Source organism: Hydra viridissima, unplaced genomic scaffold, assembly GCF_058129835.1.
Source record: "Hydra viridissima isolate aposymbiotic clone 2 unplaced genomic scaffold, HvirCarnegie_v1 scaffold_2, whole genome shotgun sequence".
In the NCBI taxonomy this organism is placed as follows: domain Eukaryota; kingdom Metazoa; phylum Cnidaria; class Hydrozoa; order Anthoathecata; family Hydridae; genus Hydra; species Hydra viridissima.
In genome coordinates this window covers 17521281-17536527 of record NW_028324301.1, presented here as the reverse complement: position 1 = coordinate 17536527, position 15247 = coordinate 17521281, and the positions used below count along the sequence as shown (strand labels likewise).

The following is a 15247-nucleotide window of genomic DNA, read 5'->3' as shown; positions in this document are numbered from 1 at the left end:
CTTGTGTGAGTGGATTATTGTCGTGGGTACTTTACTATAGGGATATTTAAAATTATTTCAGTTTTACAGTGATACGACAAATAAGTATCTAACGTTTGTTGGAATAAGCTACTTTAAAAGATCACCAATCAAGAGCAAACCCGTGAAAAATTTAGACGACTTAAAGATAGGTCAGCTAAATTTCTAACAAATGAGACGGTGTTTAAAATGACATTCCTATAACGATGTATACTGTAGCGCACTTCAAAGATAATTTAATTGGCATGACTGGTGAAAAAGATTGGTATTATTCTTATAAATTCATCAATAGAGGCGCTAACTGAAAAATCCGTTTTGCGAACAGAATTAAGAAAGACTAAGCAAATTTTAACATTTAATAATTACAAACTGATTTCAAACTAGTAAGAGAATCTTCATAAAAATGCTTAGCGTTAGATTCTGCATTCTTCATGCTTAAACAAGAACGAAAGTAAAAACTATTATTGCAGAAAAAAAATGAAGGTAACCTTCATGTTTCAATCAAGAAACAGGAAAACATAATTCACCAATATAAATAGACTATTCCATATAAATATATAGCACTTTTGGATCAGATTTACGTTAGGTGTTTAAAATCAGAGTAAAAAAATTAACAAAAAAAAAACAAACGAAAAATCAAACAAACAAAAAACGTAAATCGGTTGGCATAATGAGCACAAAAAAAGGAGTGCAAACGTTTTGATAGTCACAAATACAAAAAAAAAAACTTAACCAGGGTGAGCGCTGCACAAAAATAAAATTACGAATAAAACTAGCAAATGTAAAAAATAAAAAATATTATAAACCAAGGTACAACAGTTAATCAATTTTAACAGAGCTGTAAATGTTTTTTATAAAGAAATATGTCGCAAAAAAGCCTACAGTTCCTGTAATTATCCAGAACGAAAAAGCAATAACGATAGAGTATCCAAAATACATCAGACCAGATACGAAGTTAACGATTTCAAGCTGTAAGAAACGATAAATGAAAGTATTTATAACAATTTACTAAATTGCAAAGAGCAATTGTAAAATTAATATCTAAAAACTGAAAAATAAATCTTTACAAAAAATAAAAAATATTGATTTAATTTACTTCAAAATAAATAAATAAAAATGTACCTTGGTCCAGAAATAATATACAAAATACAAAAATACGTAGAGAGCACAAGAGCCAGACATGAAAAATGACCTCCACCACCAATAGTAGTTCTAAAAAAGGTGTTTAAGATTTATATTTTCTACCTTGTTTATTGTTTAGCGCATCAAAAGAAATAATAGTGAATCATGAAGTCTAAAAAAAACTCCTCTCGCTTTTTTACCTCTTCGCAAAGCTGAAAATATATCATCACTATAGCAATCTCTGAGCAACAGAAGCAGAGAATAACAAATACCAAAAACAAAAATCCGAAGAGATAGTAGAACTGATTATCCCATAAGGCCTACAAAAAAAGAAACACCATGAGGTCGTTGTGTGCTATGCTATAATTTACTTTTATTTTTTACCCAGTGCGAAAAACTTGAACCTACTGATAGTATGAAAAACAATTCAATGAATACTGCACCAAAAGGTAGAACACCTGCGACAAGCATCCTGAAAAAGGATTTAAAAATGTAATACCATTAAATGGTACCTTTATAATACAAATAAAGAAACACAAAAACAAAATTTATAAATGATAATTTGTTAAGAATCTAAATATACTTCGTACCCGAAGAAAGGATGCATATACCACATTTGATCTGGGACTTGGCGTGGTATTTGGTTAGTTCGTACAGGCTGCGCAAAAGGCTAAAATTAATTTTAAAAAAATGAAGCTATATATTCTTTCAAATTAGTTTGTAAAATGAAGTTATATCTTCTTTAAATTGCGCAACATTTAAATTGAGTAATATTTGCTGCAACATCTTGATTAAAACTCACCGCTTTTCTGTATCCAAAGAAATACCCGAGAAATACAAGAGGAATCGAAATACCGAACCATAAACAAAACAAAGCTAACATGGTTGTAAAGGGAACCTAACCCAAGAAATAATAATAAACTAAAGTGAAATGTAGTAGTAGTAGTATAAACAATAATAGTAGTATTAATAATAATAAATAATAATAATAATAATAATAACTAGTAGTAGTAGTTAGTAGTTAGTAGTAGTAATAATAATAATAATAATAATAATAATAATAATAATAATAATAATAATAATAATAATAATAATAATAATAATAATAATAATAATAATAATAATAATAATAATAATAATAATAACAATAATAATAATAATAACAATAATAATAATAATAATAATAACAATAATAATAATAATAATAATAATAATAATAATAATAATAATAATAATAATAATAATAATAATAATAATAATAATAATAATAATAATAATAATAATAATAATAATAATAATAATAATAATAATAATAATAATGATAATAATAATAACAACAACAACAACAACAACAACACCAACAACAACAACAACAACAACAATAGTAATAATAATAATAACGGGTGGTTACTAAAAATCCGGACTGACTTTTAAATACCACAAGCTAAACTATTTTTTTCCATGCTTATATCCATTTTAAAGCTCATTTAATTCTCTATAAATAAATTTACTTGTTTTTTGTATAATTACTAAAAATTAAGAAAAAATTGTGTTCAAGTAAAAAAGATAATAATACAGATTTACGATCTTTTTGAATAATAAATTGCAAGATAAAAAGTTCACTGTAGATCACTTCAATGCTGAACAAATTCCAAGAAACACTATGTATGATATAATTGAACATACTAAGAGCAATCTGGACACAAAAGAGTGTAAGGAAGTGGTCGTGTGGCCAAAATCATGACCCCAAAGGTCATTAACTATCTGAAAACCATGCTTGACCACAATTACTGGGTTTCAATTAGGCAAGCGGATCAAAAATTTGGTTGCACTTATTCACATATCATTAAAACTCTTGTCAAGTACACTGACATCAAAACCTATATGAAATGTGCTATACCTGATCAACAAGAGAGCTAGAAAGAGTGAATCAAGATCACCATTGATCATCTTTATTAATTTGACAATCTGCCAGCCGTGTTGGAGTGTCGCCCAATCAAAAACCTTTTTGAAAGGCAAAGTGTATGAGGGTAACTGGTGAGATGTGAAGCAACTACAAACTAGAATAAAGCTTTGTCTGAAAAAAATTGACCTTGACCTTTGGGTCACTTTTTGGGTCAACTTGTTTTAGAATCAGCCAAATATGAAGAAACGTACTGGTTGAAGACAAATTTAATTGAAGTAAAGAACTAAAAACTCTATTTAATAATATTTTTATTTGATCTCTAGCTTAAAAACTGAGGGAGTAATTGCCCTTAAAAACCAGTCCAGACTTTTGGTAACCACCCATTACAACAAAAATAACAACAACAATAATTTTAATAATAATAACATAAATAACTAAATAACAACAACAATTCTAGTAATAATAACAAAAATAAAATCATGTTATCATAATTATAACTGTAATATTAACAAAAATAATTATAATAAACATTAAATTATAGTTTATTATTTAGACTTACAGCTCCTGAAGAATTCTTTGCCCAAAGAAACAAATTTAAAAAAAACGATATTCCACACACAAAGCCAGGGTAAAAGAGTCCTGTCTAAAGTGTAAAATAGATAAAAGGTCTCCAGAAAAAAATGATTAAAGATGTTCATCAATTTTTTTATTCTATACAATAAAAAACTCAAGAAGCATTAAAAATATACTTTAGTTTTTTTGTTTTTTTTTTCATTTTTAGCTTTTTTAGAATTTAACAAGAGACAATAAAAAGAGTAACAAAAATTTAAAAAGCTTTATAGAATTTTAGAAGGTTACTGTAAGTGCTGCTCGTTTCCATTGAGTTCCTTTGAGTGTCTTATATAATCTTCCAGAGTAATAACCCGCAACAACACTAGAGTAGAAGAAATGTTTTACAATGCAGTGATGAATTTACTATTTAAATAAAAAGTTTCAACTTGCAAATCTTTTATTACATACTTAAAAAATAATATCCTGAAAGCTGACACAATCACTAAGTACCTCTTAAAAGAAATTGATAGTACTAACAATCAAATACAATTTTCTGTTAGACTTTTAAAAAGAAAATAGTAAAAAAAAAAAAAAGGGGTATCTATGAATTTAAGCCAAAACAAAATAATTTAAAAAGTCATAAATGATTTTTCAGCTTAGCTTTTAACTCTCTGTTTTTTGAAATCCAAATAAATTTTTTTCTTTTTTTAAATAATAATGACTATTATAAAACTTTTCTAATAAATCACTGCATTAAAAAGCTAATTGTAACAATTTCTTGATATAAGAAGGATTTCAAAGACTAAAAGCCTTACCCCATAAAGACATAGAGGAAAATTATAGCACTCATTAAACTTCCTTGACTTGCAGGAGACAGAACTCCCAACATGGCAAATACTAAAAAAAAAAAACCTTTTGAGAAATCTTGTGCATAAAGGTTATAGCTATCTTTCAGTTTTGTTTGATTTTCAGTAAAAATAAATCAACCATAATCTCATTTTCACTTATTTGACATAACAAACAATAGGATAGATTCAAAAAAGCATTTTTGAGAAAAAACACCACTGTAAACAGAAATAAAATCTAAACCCAAAAGTCAACTTTGTAAAAGAAACATGAAGCTAAAAGAACTTACCAATCGTAATAAGGATCATACAGAAAAGCTGAACTCCAGAGCCAACTAGTGCAGAGAGAAGCATGGGGTATCTTGGAGGGCGAAATACATCTCCATGGACTAATTTCCATCCAGTTTCCTCTAATGTTTCTTCCTGTTAAGGAAGTACTAATACAGGTTAAGATTTTATTGAATCAGTTGAGAACATCATTAATAAACATGTAGTAAGTTAATTAGAGAAAATTCAATTATTTCTTTTTTAAAGATGGCAATTTTTTCCCTGATTTTTATTTACTTTACAACACATGAGTTTATAGACATTTAGATTAACATATTTAAGTTATTTTACATACAATATCATCATCTTTATTATAATTTGCTATGTCTCTCCTCAAGGTTCGAATCATGATCATTGCAAGTATACCTGAATAAAACAACAAATTGTTCAAAAAATATATTAAATCTATAAACAATAGTTTTAACCTATTGTTTAATATTAATATTCTCAATTTTTTTTGTCTGGCAAAAAGTAAAATTAAAGGTTTTTTAAATAGCAGCAGTTGTTTTTAAAAAGAATATTTATCCTAAGTGCAAAGTTGCATAACAAATTTGTACTTTTCAAATTTACCATTCATAACATGTCATTAAAAACTTATTGTCAGCTCATTACTAATTATATAGTTCAGTAGGATCAGAAAATTCAGTTCAGTAGAAATCAGGTAATCAAAAATAACTTCTTGACTACCATTCAGTTTTAACAAGAATCAGAATTTTAAACTTTTTTTTTTTAAGTTAATTCCAACAGGTTAAGGATCTCTGAAATAATTTTTACCACTTCCACAAAAAACCAATAAAATTAAATAGTAAGCATGCATGCCTTCATTTCTGTTTCATTCCAAAATGCCTAAAACCATTAAAAGTGAACAAAAAATATTAATTTTTCGCAATTTTACATGAAACAATTCAAAATTACATAACTTTGTAAATAATTTTTTTAACTTTGGTAAATTGATTTTTTTTTGGAATTTAGCAGTTTTCTTGAATTTAACACCTCATTTTAAATAATTGTTACAAGGAAATTTTAATTTAAAGAATGAATTTAATTTGTTTGTCAAAGACATCAGTTTCTTATTTTCCTTCTTTTTTAATACCTGATTCCAAATTTAAAAAAAATACTTCTAAATAAACTTCTGATAACTTGGTTTTAATTGGGTTTAAAAATAATTGTATTTTAAAAACCTGAAAACTGAAAACCAACTTTTTGAGTTTGATTGTAAAAAAACAGAAGTAACTTCCATGCTTACTGAGAACTGTTGAAAGAGATAATACTGAATGTAATGTAAAACAGGCCACCAACAGCTTTTTTTTAGTAAAATAGAGTTTCAATAGCAAGGTTACAGACTGCCTTATTTATCATCTCATATTTCCTATGTGCCTAAGCAATTCTCAATTATATCATTATATAAAGATGTATGCTAATAAAAAGAAGTACTGTAGCCACATAGATGTTATTTCTGACTTTTTTGTAACTCTGATTAACTTAAATTTTAGTAAAGATGACAATATTTTTATCAATTGGAATAGGAGAAAAAATCTTGAATGTTTAGCTACATAAAAATTTATGAAATTTTTCTTTTTATAACTTTATGTTTTAACAACTCTTTTAAATCTTATATGTATAATACACATTTATAACTTTTAATCTTATCTTATAATCCTATAAATATGTAAATCTTCTTTGGAGGACTTTCAGATTGAATGATGTTTTAAAGTATAAATCAGTAAATTATGTTATCAATTTTTAAAAACTGAACGGTAATAGCACTATTAAAGCACATAATTTTATAGTTTTGAGTTTGAGCATTGATTCTAAAACACACTTACCAGAAAGAAACATAACAATAACAATAGAATTGATGATTGCAAACCAATGAATTTGAACATTTCTTGATTGAAGATAAATGTCCCAACGAGAAGCCCAGTGCACATCACTTGCCTAAACAGTCAAATTGAAACAAACAGTAAAACATTACAAAAGATTTTCACATGTATAAAGCAACAATTATACAATATAAATATGTACTTACAACCCAAGCTAATTCGTATGTGAATTGTACATCAGTTGCTCCTAGAAAAGATGCAAACATTTTTAAACGTTAACACAAAAATTTTCCTGAATCATTTTTCTCATATTTTTTCACAACAAAAATTGTTGCATTATGTTGTATTTTAGTGATAATATGTTGTAAGGTAATTTAACAAACTAAAATGAAAGATATGGTACAGTAAATGTTGATACCTAGCCAGTAAAAAACGTTAAACCGTTAAAACCACTTATAAAATGTTAACTTTCTAAAATAGATTTAGCAGTTAGCAAATACAATGTATGATAAATATTTTAATCACTATGACAACTACAACCATTTCTTAACTGCTCTTTGACATTTGACAATTAAAACTTATTAAATAAATGGGGAAAAAAGAACTAGTTTTTCTATAAAACTAGTTCTTTTTTCCCCATATATAGTTCGTAAAACTCCCCTATAAAAAAAAAAAAGAAGAGTTTTTTTAAATTTAATTTTATTAAATGTTCAAAATAATATCCATCGTTATCTATACAAAGTTGCATCCTTTCAAGCCATTTGTCAAACATTTTTTTATATTCTTCTTTAGGTATACTTTGAAGTTGCTTCGTTATGCGAGTTTTTTGACTTTCAACATCAGTATCATCATCAAGATTTTTTTTTATTAAGCCGAATAGCCAATAATTGGATGGAGCTAAATCTGGTGAGTATGGTAGGTGGCCAATTTTTGTAATTCCAGCTTGGTTTAGACAATTTGTGATGGTTTGAGTCACATGGGGTTGAGCGTTATCATGGAGAAGTTTAAAACTTTGAGTGCCTGTTTTAGGTCTTTTCTTATTTACTTTGCATATAAGAGGTTTCAAACAATTTTTTATATAATATTCGCTAGTAATAGTGTCTCCCTTTTTAACATAAACCAAATAAACAACACCTGTTGTTTTGAAGAAGATGTAGAACATGTTTTTCGGCTTAAACCTATCGCATCTTACTATAGTTCTTGGACTTTCACCTTCACTGACCTAACTAGCATTAGCCGACTTGTGTCCAACTTGTCTCAAGTAAAACCACAAATCATCCCCTGTAATAATATCAGTCTCCATAGGTTATTTCTGAAAAGGGCTAAATTTTCCTTACATATCTCAACTCTATTCTTGCGAATTTGATTGCTTAACTTGTGGGGTATCCAACATGATGTTAATTTTTTTTTTTAAGTGCGTTGTGAATGATTTCGTTGATTGTAAAACAATTAATCTATGTCAGGGCTTCAATTATATCATGTGTTGCATGCAGATTTTCTTCAAAAATGGCTCGCACACGTTCAATATTCTCAGCTGTATATGTGGTTTGAGGGTGCCCTGAGCAAGGATCATCTTCAAGACTCTCTCTACCATCTTTAAATAAAGTAGCCCACTTGGCAATTGTACTATATTTTGGAGCTTGGTCACCATGAACTAAAACCAATTCATTGATTATGTCTTGTGCTGAAACTCCAAGTAGAGTACAGGTTTTAATATATGCTCGATATTCAAATTTTTCCATTTTTAAATTTTTTCTCTTAATCGTATATAAAATTTAATAACTTTTTTAACCCTTTATCTGGCACATTATGATCAAACTACCAAAGGTAAAACTTCTCTTGAGCTGCCATTATTCAAATGAAAATGTAATTGTGGTTAATTTTCGTCAAAATAAAAAATGAAAGATATGAAATACATATTTCAAAACACCTAATGTTGTGGATAAGCTTTACAACCAAAACATTTATCAGCAAATCATTTGTTGCAAATGTGCAACACAAACGGGAAAAGGGTTAATAAACATTCAAAATATTTCAACAAGTACTTAAAATGTTCATAATTAAACACAGTTTAAAATGATATATAAATATTTAAGTATTTCCTGTCTCATTGTATCTTTATAGATGAAGCTCTATAAACTTCTCTATTGACCTAAGTATTATATACCAAAATATTTCTTACTGGGTTATCTTGAATTAAGTGTTACGAACTCAAATTTCTTACACTTCAACAAAATTTAATTGTTTTAATGAAAACATGTATGTTAAATCCACAACTATTTGCTTTGTAAAATGGGTTGAGTTAATTTAAAATAACTTTTACCTCTAATGTATAGCAAATATTGTACTGTTCACAAATAAGTTAATCAATTTTGAGTTCAACTAGAATAATTTAAAAAACTCAACTATAAAATTAACTAGACTATTTTGCTGTAATTCAGTTTTTTGTTTGAAATTATTTGAAAAATATTTAACATACCATTTTTATTCAATTTAAGTGGTTCCAAAGAAGCTGGCAAAGTACACTGATTGTTTTCACCAACTTTAACATTGGCTATGCTGCAATGTAATTATATATATTTTTGATGATTTATTTTTCCTGACCAAAAACTAAAACAAAAAAGATCACTTAAACAGTGATCACATTAATGTGTATTAAGTTATGTAAATGTAAAAAACCTTACAAATAAAAATGAAATTTATTTTGCCTGATGTATTATTGTTTGTGACAATTATCTAGATTGCCTAGTATTATACTTTTACAAAACCTTACCTGTTTGGATAAACTTCAAAACCAACAATACGAAAAATTTTTCTAAAATAATTAAATTCATAAATAACAAAAATAAAACGGAAATCAGCAAACATCATAAGTTATATTAAAATAATGGAAGAAAATTCAATAGCTGTTCTAAATCATACCTATGAATCTTTTTGTGAACACACAATTAAAAATAAGAATTAATGCACTCAAAAGTTGATAGTAACTAAATAAACCCACTTAGGTTCATTATGAGTCACAGATCAGACAATATTTTTATAATAATGTTAATAAGACTTTTTTTTTTTTTTAAATTTCTAGCCAAATATAAGTAAAATTGTGAAAACAAATAAAAATGGGCCCGTGTACAAAACAACTAGCAAGCAAATCCATATGGGTGTTGCACATTTTTCTTTGAAAATAAAACAAAAAATATTAACAAGAAAATATCATCTTATACACAAAAATTTTAAAATAACAATTTCTACTGTACAAAATGGGTAATATTTTCAAAGAGCAACTGCTTTTAATATGATCCTAGCTTTAAGCTTCTAGGGCCATATTTGGAAAAAATTTGTTTAAGGTGTTTCCACACTTCTGGTCTGATAAATTTATACCAGGACTAGGACCTCATCCAAAACCAAACCACTAGAAACCAAATTAATGCACTATGTCACAAAAATAGCAAATCTAAGCATTGATTTAGAAAAAAAATAATTTACACAGTGTCATGCAACTGTATGAAAAGTATAAAGTAAAATTCAGGCATTCTATTCCATCTGAGAAATGGTAGCATTTTTTCAAACAGCCTGTAAAAAAATTGTTTTAAAAGAGGCAGAAGGAACTTCTACTGTTCATCACTCAGTTCAAAAAGTTGAACAAAATTTTTACATGTTTTCTGGTCTTCAATTGTATTTCAAGCTAGCAAATGGTACAAAACTTCAATCCCATACATCTGGGAAGCATGAAACTATTACAGCTATAGCTGCTGTAAATGCTGCTGGTTGTACAGTAATGCCACTTTTTTTCCTAAAGGAAAAACTACAAGATTGATTTGTTCAACACTGGAAATATTACTTTTTTACCACAGATTGGTAATAATAGATCATAAATTCCCTTGATGGTCATGATTCTCACAACTCATTAAAATTATTAACAGTAGCAGTTGAGCAGAAAAAAAGAGCCAATGAGTACTTATCTAGTAGCAACAGTGGACAAATCTAAATTCTGTAGCTATTTCAAAAAAGCATGGGATCAACCATTCACAGCAGAAAACATCATACCTGGGTTTTGAGCATTTGGTTGCAATGTAGACTTGAATGCTATCGTTATCATTAAATAAAATTCTCCATACCCATACCCAAACTCAAATGAAACTAAATGATGTAATATTTGAATTGAAATAGGAAGATCAGGATTATAACACTCTTAAGTGTTAGACAAATGTTTAAGGTAAGAACAACTGATTACATTTAACTTCTGCTGCTAAAATAACTATGACATTCCTGGTTGATGTACAAAGGAACAGTGTATAAAGGAACTAAATTAAATTACGTTGTGAATCGTCATCAAGCTATTGTGAATAAGTCATCAAATGAGTTGATTACAAATTAGTCAAATGATCACAAATCATTTGTAGAATGAAATAGTTGTAAATCAATCATCAAATGAATCAATTCTGAATGAAATGAATTGTCTATTACCACTATAAATGATGAAAAGATTATCAGCAATATAAGGAATACCAAATCAGTAAATGAATAGGTTCTGGTTATTAATGATGACAGTGATGTTTTGCTATGGTGGCTCTCACAAGCTACAGGCTTTTAAAAAGTTTTTTTGGCTCATATTTGGTCATCCTAGCTAATGAAAGGTATATATTTAAACCTTCTGTCAAAATGGAGTCTTTAAGTTCATGCATTTTCTTGGCTAAATACAACTCATTCTTTGAAATATATCACCTATTAGGTATCTTATTTTTAAAGAATTCATAAACACTAAACCCAGAGTCCAAAATAATATCTGATCACCAATAAACTACTATCCAATATTATCATATAATAATAGTGATATTAGGATATAAAATACATACTTTTCCTCATCTTTATTATAGCTAATCACAATCTTTAAATGGTTGTTTAAGTAAACATCCTAAATAAAAAAAAAATTCTAAAATTAACATAAGAATGCTACACTTCTTGTTTTTAAAAATTATAAAAACTATTAGTTTACTATTTTTTTTTTATTGAGCTAATATTACTTTTAAAATTATTACCAAAACCTTGCAGCATTTTATAAAACATACTAATGTTGGTTTTTAACTTTGGTTTTATGAAGGTTTTAAAAATTTAATATTATATCAAAAATGTTGGAGAATACTTTTTGAGAAGGAGTTTAGGAAGTTTATAAAGTTCATTATAATTACTACACTTTCTGATTGTGATTTCTAGATTCAAAACAAAATAAAAACAAAATTACAGCATTCATCAATTTTCCTAGTCTCCAACCATGAACAAATTGAATCTAAATAAGGAAAAAAATGGTTTTAAAAATGTGAACCTTCATTTCAAATAAAAAACTAAGCAATTTAACTGCCTGACCTTTCCATCAGCAAACACATATTTTGCAGCAGCAGGTAAATTGTCAATAATCCTATTAAAAAATGAAGCAAAACTAATTTTAAACTGAATAAAAAACAGTGGAAAAACTATGCATATCTTTTTCTCTCTTTTTTTTTTAATTAAAACCAAGGCAGCAAAATGCTAAAAACTAAACTCATAATTATATTTTTTAGATAACTTACAAAGAGCCCAATAACATTGTTAGTAATCAGAATTTATCAACTTGGTTCAAAAAGAATTGCGTGTTAATATTGTTAGCAAGCTATAAAATTCTTACATGTGAACTAAATAATCGTCTTCAATTCTTTCTCTTATGAGATTTGATTGCTTCTCTGTGATTGTCTTTTTGGTGCAAACAGTCGTACATGTAGAAGGTTTATTTATTGTCAACTAAAGATAAATTTAAAGAAAGAAATTGATTTCAAAATATTGAATGGATTAATTTTTGTAAACTTATCCCATAAGTATCTTAAAATATATTCATAATAATCTTTTTCACTTTTAATTAGTTTTAAGATTATCTACAGCTTTAAAAGCAGTATTGAACTTCTCCTAAATTAATGTGTAAATGCATAAATGGAGAAATAGGAATATAGAAAAATGGGTTGGTACTGTTTTGTCCACAAATCTAACATATGCTCATAGAAGGTATAATCCTCACAAAACTATTGAGAAAAAAGAGATTTTAAAAAATTTACTCATTAATTGTATATTACACTTTGCACTACATATTGTTCTTTCTCTTTGCATAGAGAAAGCCAAATATTTTTTAAATTATAAATTAACTTATATACTAGAAGTTCTATAACTCAAATTTTCTTTAATTCAAACCATTTGTTTCTGTCTTTTGAAGAAGTTGAACTTTCCGTAAATTAAACTCACCTTTTCAGAGTCATAAAAAAATGTTTAAACTAAATTAGAAGACTTTTATTTAAACTCAATTTAATTTGATCAATTGCATAGTAGTAAATAAAAACTCTGATGTTGTTTTCTTTTAAAATATTTTACTATTAAAATCTCGTCAGGCCCAGTGACACTAAGAGTATAAAGATGTGACACTAAGAGCATCAAAAGATGTGGTATTTTTGAAGGAGACCACATTATCAACATGGAAAAATAGTAAAAGGTATATACACATTGCTGTTAACAACTTGCTCCAAGTAAAGTCTTTAGGATATTTATATTGAAGATGGGAAGATCTACCAAGCTTTACCAATATTACCAATAGTTGTGATTGGTAAATCAGAAAAGTTGTGATGTTTTAAGAATGTCAGAAACCTACCATATTGCTACAAGTCCCCCCAAAAAAGATTTATTCTTGTGAACTGAATTTTTTTAATGAGATGGTTTACAAGAAGATTATTGTTTAAAAATTGATTTTTATTTATCTAAAAAATCAAATCCACAAACAAAAACAGATCAAGATGTCTTTTAAACCTGGTAAGGAGTGTTGACAATCCGATCTCCACGCAGAATCTCACCTAAATGAAAAATTAAGCATGAACATTCAATTTGAACAATTTTTCAATTTTTCTCACTCACTGACTTAATGGAATGATAAAATGCTACCCAATTAAGTAAACTCAAAACATAACTCTTTAAATTAAACTTTTTTAGAAATTTAGTATTAAACAGAAAAATTACCTAGATTTTCTATAACATAGCTTTTGGATTCAGGTTCACAAAATGGAAGTGTATAATAATCATATGGTATTTGAGTTTTAACACTTGTCATCTTTACTGCCTAAAACAAATCATTAAAAAAAAAAATTCCAATATTTACTTAGATATCAATGCCTGAGCCCAGAACTTTTGTACCCATTTAACTTGCCTGTTAAAATGGTAAATTTAAGTATAACTGTAACATTCAGATTGCTTCCTCTTAGAAGTTTCATCTATTTTTTACCTTACTCTTTTTATGCAGTAATGGTCATTATGCTAACGCTTGCTAAAAACACTGTTAGTGCTAGGAATAACAAAAACTTATACAGGAGTGATTAGTTAGCAAACAAATATAACTTGATATATGAGCAGCTAATAACCTTTAAACATATTTTAATTTAATTCCTGCTATAGTATTTATTTAGGCTTCCATGTTTAATTTCAATTATGACTATATTTAATCTAAGTCAGAACACTGCTTTAATTAAAATTTTAAAAACCTCACTTGTTTACAAAAGCAATCACTGATGACCAAAGAAAGAAAAAAAATTAACAGAAATATAAGATTATGTAGCACAAACCTTTATTTCAACTAGGTCCCCTTCTTTAAACTCATGTGGTGCAACTCCAGGTACATAAAAAGCAGACACATCAGCCAAAGTTAAAAGAAAGATTAGTTTTTGAAACATACTAAAAATTTTAAAATATTTTTATTTTTACATGCAAGTTATATTGACACAAGGGTGTAGATTTTTTTCACTTGACGAGTGGAGTGTTAGACAAAGTGAGTGTACAAAATATATTAGCAAATAGATTTTACATAAGTTATACGTATAGACCTTCATAAATTTTTGCATGAAGTAGTGTAAACTCTTAGTGATATTGACAATAGTACTGCTGATCTTAACTTGGTTAACGATTTTCCTATCATATAGAAACAATTTAGGATGTATCATAAAGAAACCAATTTTGGTCTTGTACATGCAGTTTTTTCAGAACGATTAGCTGTATTTAGGATTTTAAAATGCAAAATGCTATATTCAGTATATTTAACGATATTTAAAATTAATATATTAGACGCAATTAAATATATCAATTTTAAAAAACAAACAGCTTCTCTGTGAAGCCGTGGCATTTCTCTCCGCAACCGGAGAATCACGTGACCCACAAACTATTAATTTTGGAGCTTCTTTTAGCTCTTCGTTTTTTTCCTGTCAACCATGTTAACAATTTCGATTAATCATGATTCTTGCTAAATTTCCTTAGGGTCTTCAGATGAATTAAAATGTAACTTATATGCTTTACGAATGTCAAAGGAATATATTTGCCACATTTTGAATTTACAAATTTCATAAAAGCTCAGATAAAAATTTACTAATACTGTAAAATCACTATCACCATTGTAAAATCAAAGAATTATGAAACTAAATGTAATTTATCTGCTTCGTTATGAGATTAAAGTATAATGTAGAACAGGCATGAAGTAAATTTTCTCGTCTGGGGCAAGATTGCTATTTTTCCTTCAAGCTATGGGCCGGTCAAAATTTACATCATTTTACATATAAAAGTTTTATTACTATTTAGAAAGTTTTTTAAAATTTTACAAAACT

General features: G+C 27.3%; 1 protein-coding gene across 1 annotated transcript; it reads right to left on the bottom strand.

Moving 5' to 3' along the window:
- Positions 1-482: 482 nt before the first annotated feature.
- LOC145184736 (transmembrane 9 superfamily member 4-like) lies at positions 483-14786 on the bottom strand. The gene is made up of 23 exons (XM_090077274.1): positions 14477-14786; positions 14219-14327; positions 13620-13719; positions 13413-13456; positions 12253-12365; positions 11955-12006; positions 11833-11877; positions 11447-11505; positions 9367-9408; positions 9073-9152; positions 6800-6840; positions 6597-6708; positions 5066-5136; positions 4734-4866; positions 4414-4495; positions 3905-3980; positions 3606-3689; positions 1943-2038; positions 1731-1810; positions 1549-1612; positions 1341-1460; positions 1141-1230; positions 483-987 (listed from the first exon to the last, which is right to left on the bottom strand). Exons 2-23 carry the CDS (start codon positions 14324-14326, stop codon positions 838-840), a joined length of 1842 nt encoding a protein of 613 aa, XP_089933400.1. The 5' UTR covers position 14327; positions 14477-14786; the 3' UTR covers positions 483-837.
- Positions 14787-15247: the final 461 nt, after the last annotated feature.

What these genes read in the sequence shown, in the direction of transcription:
- LOC145184736 (XM_090077274.1), bottom strand. Translation starts at nt 14,326, where the DNA reads ATGTTTCAAAAACTAATCTTTCTTTTAACTTTGGCTGATGTGTCTGCT. An exon ending in ACTTAAATTGAATAAAAATG is followed by an intron (nt 6,841 to 9,072) that starts GTATGTTAAATA and finishes CATCTTTTCTAG; the next exon opens with GAGCAACTGATGTACAATTC. An exon ending in CATACGAATTAGCTTGGGTT is followed by an intron (nt 6,709 to 6,799) that starts GTAAGTACATAT and finishes TTGACTGTTTAG; the next exon opens with GCAAGTGATGTGCACTGGGC.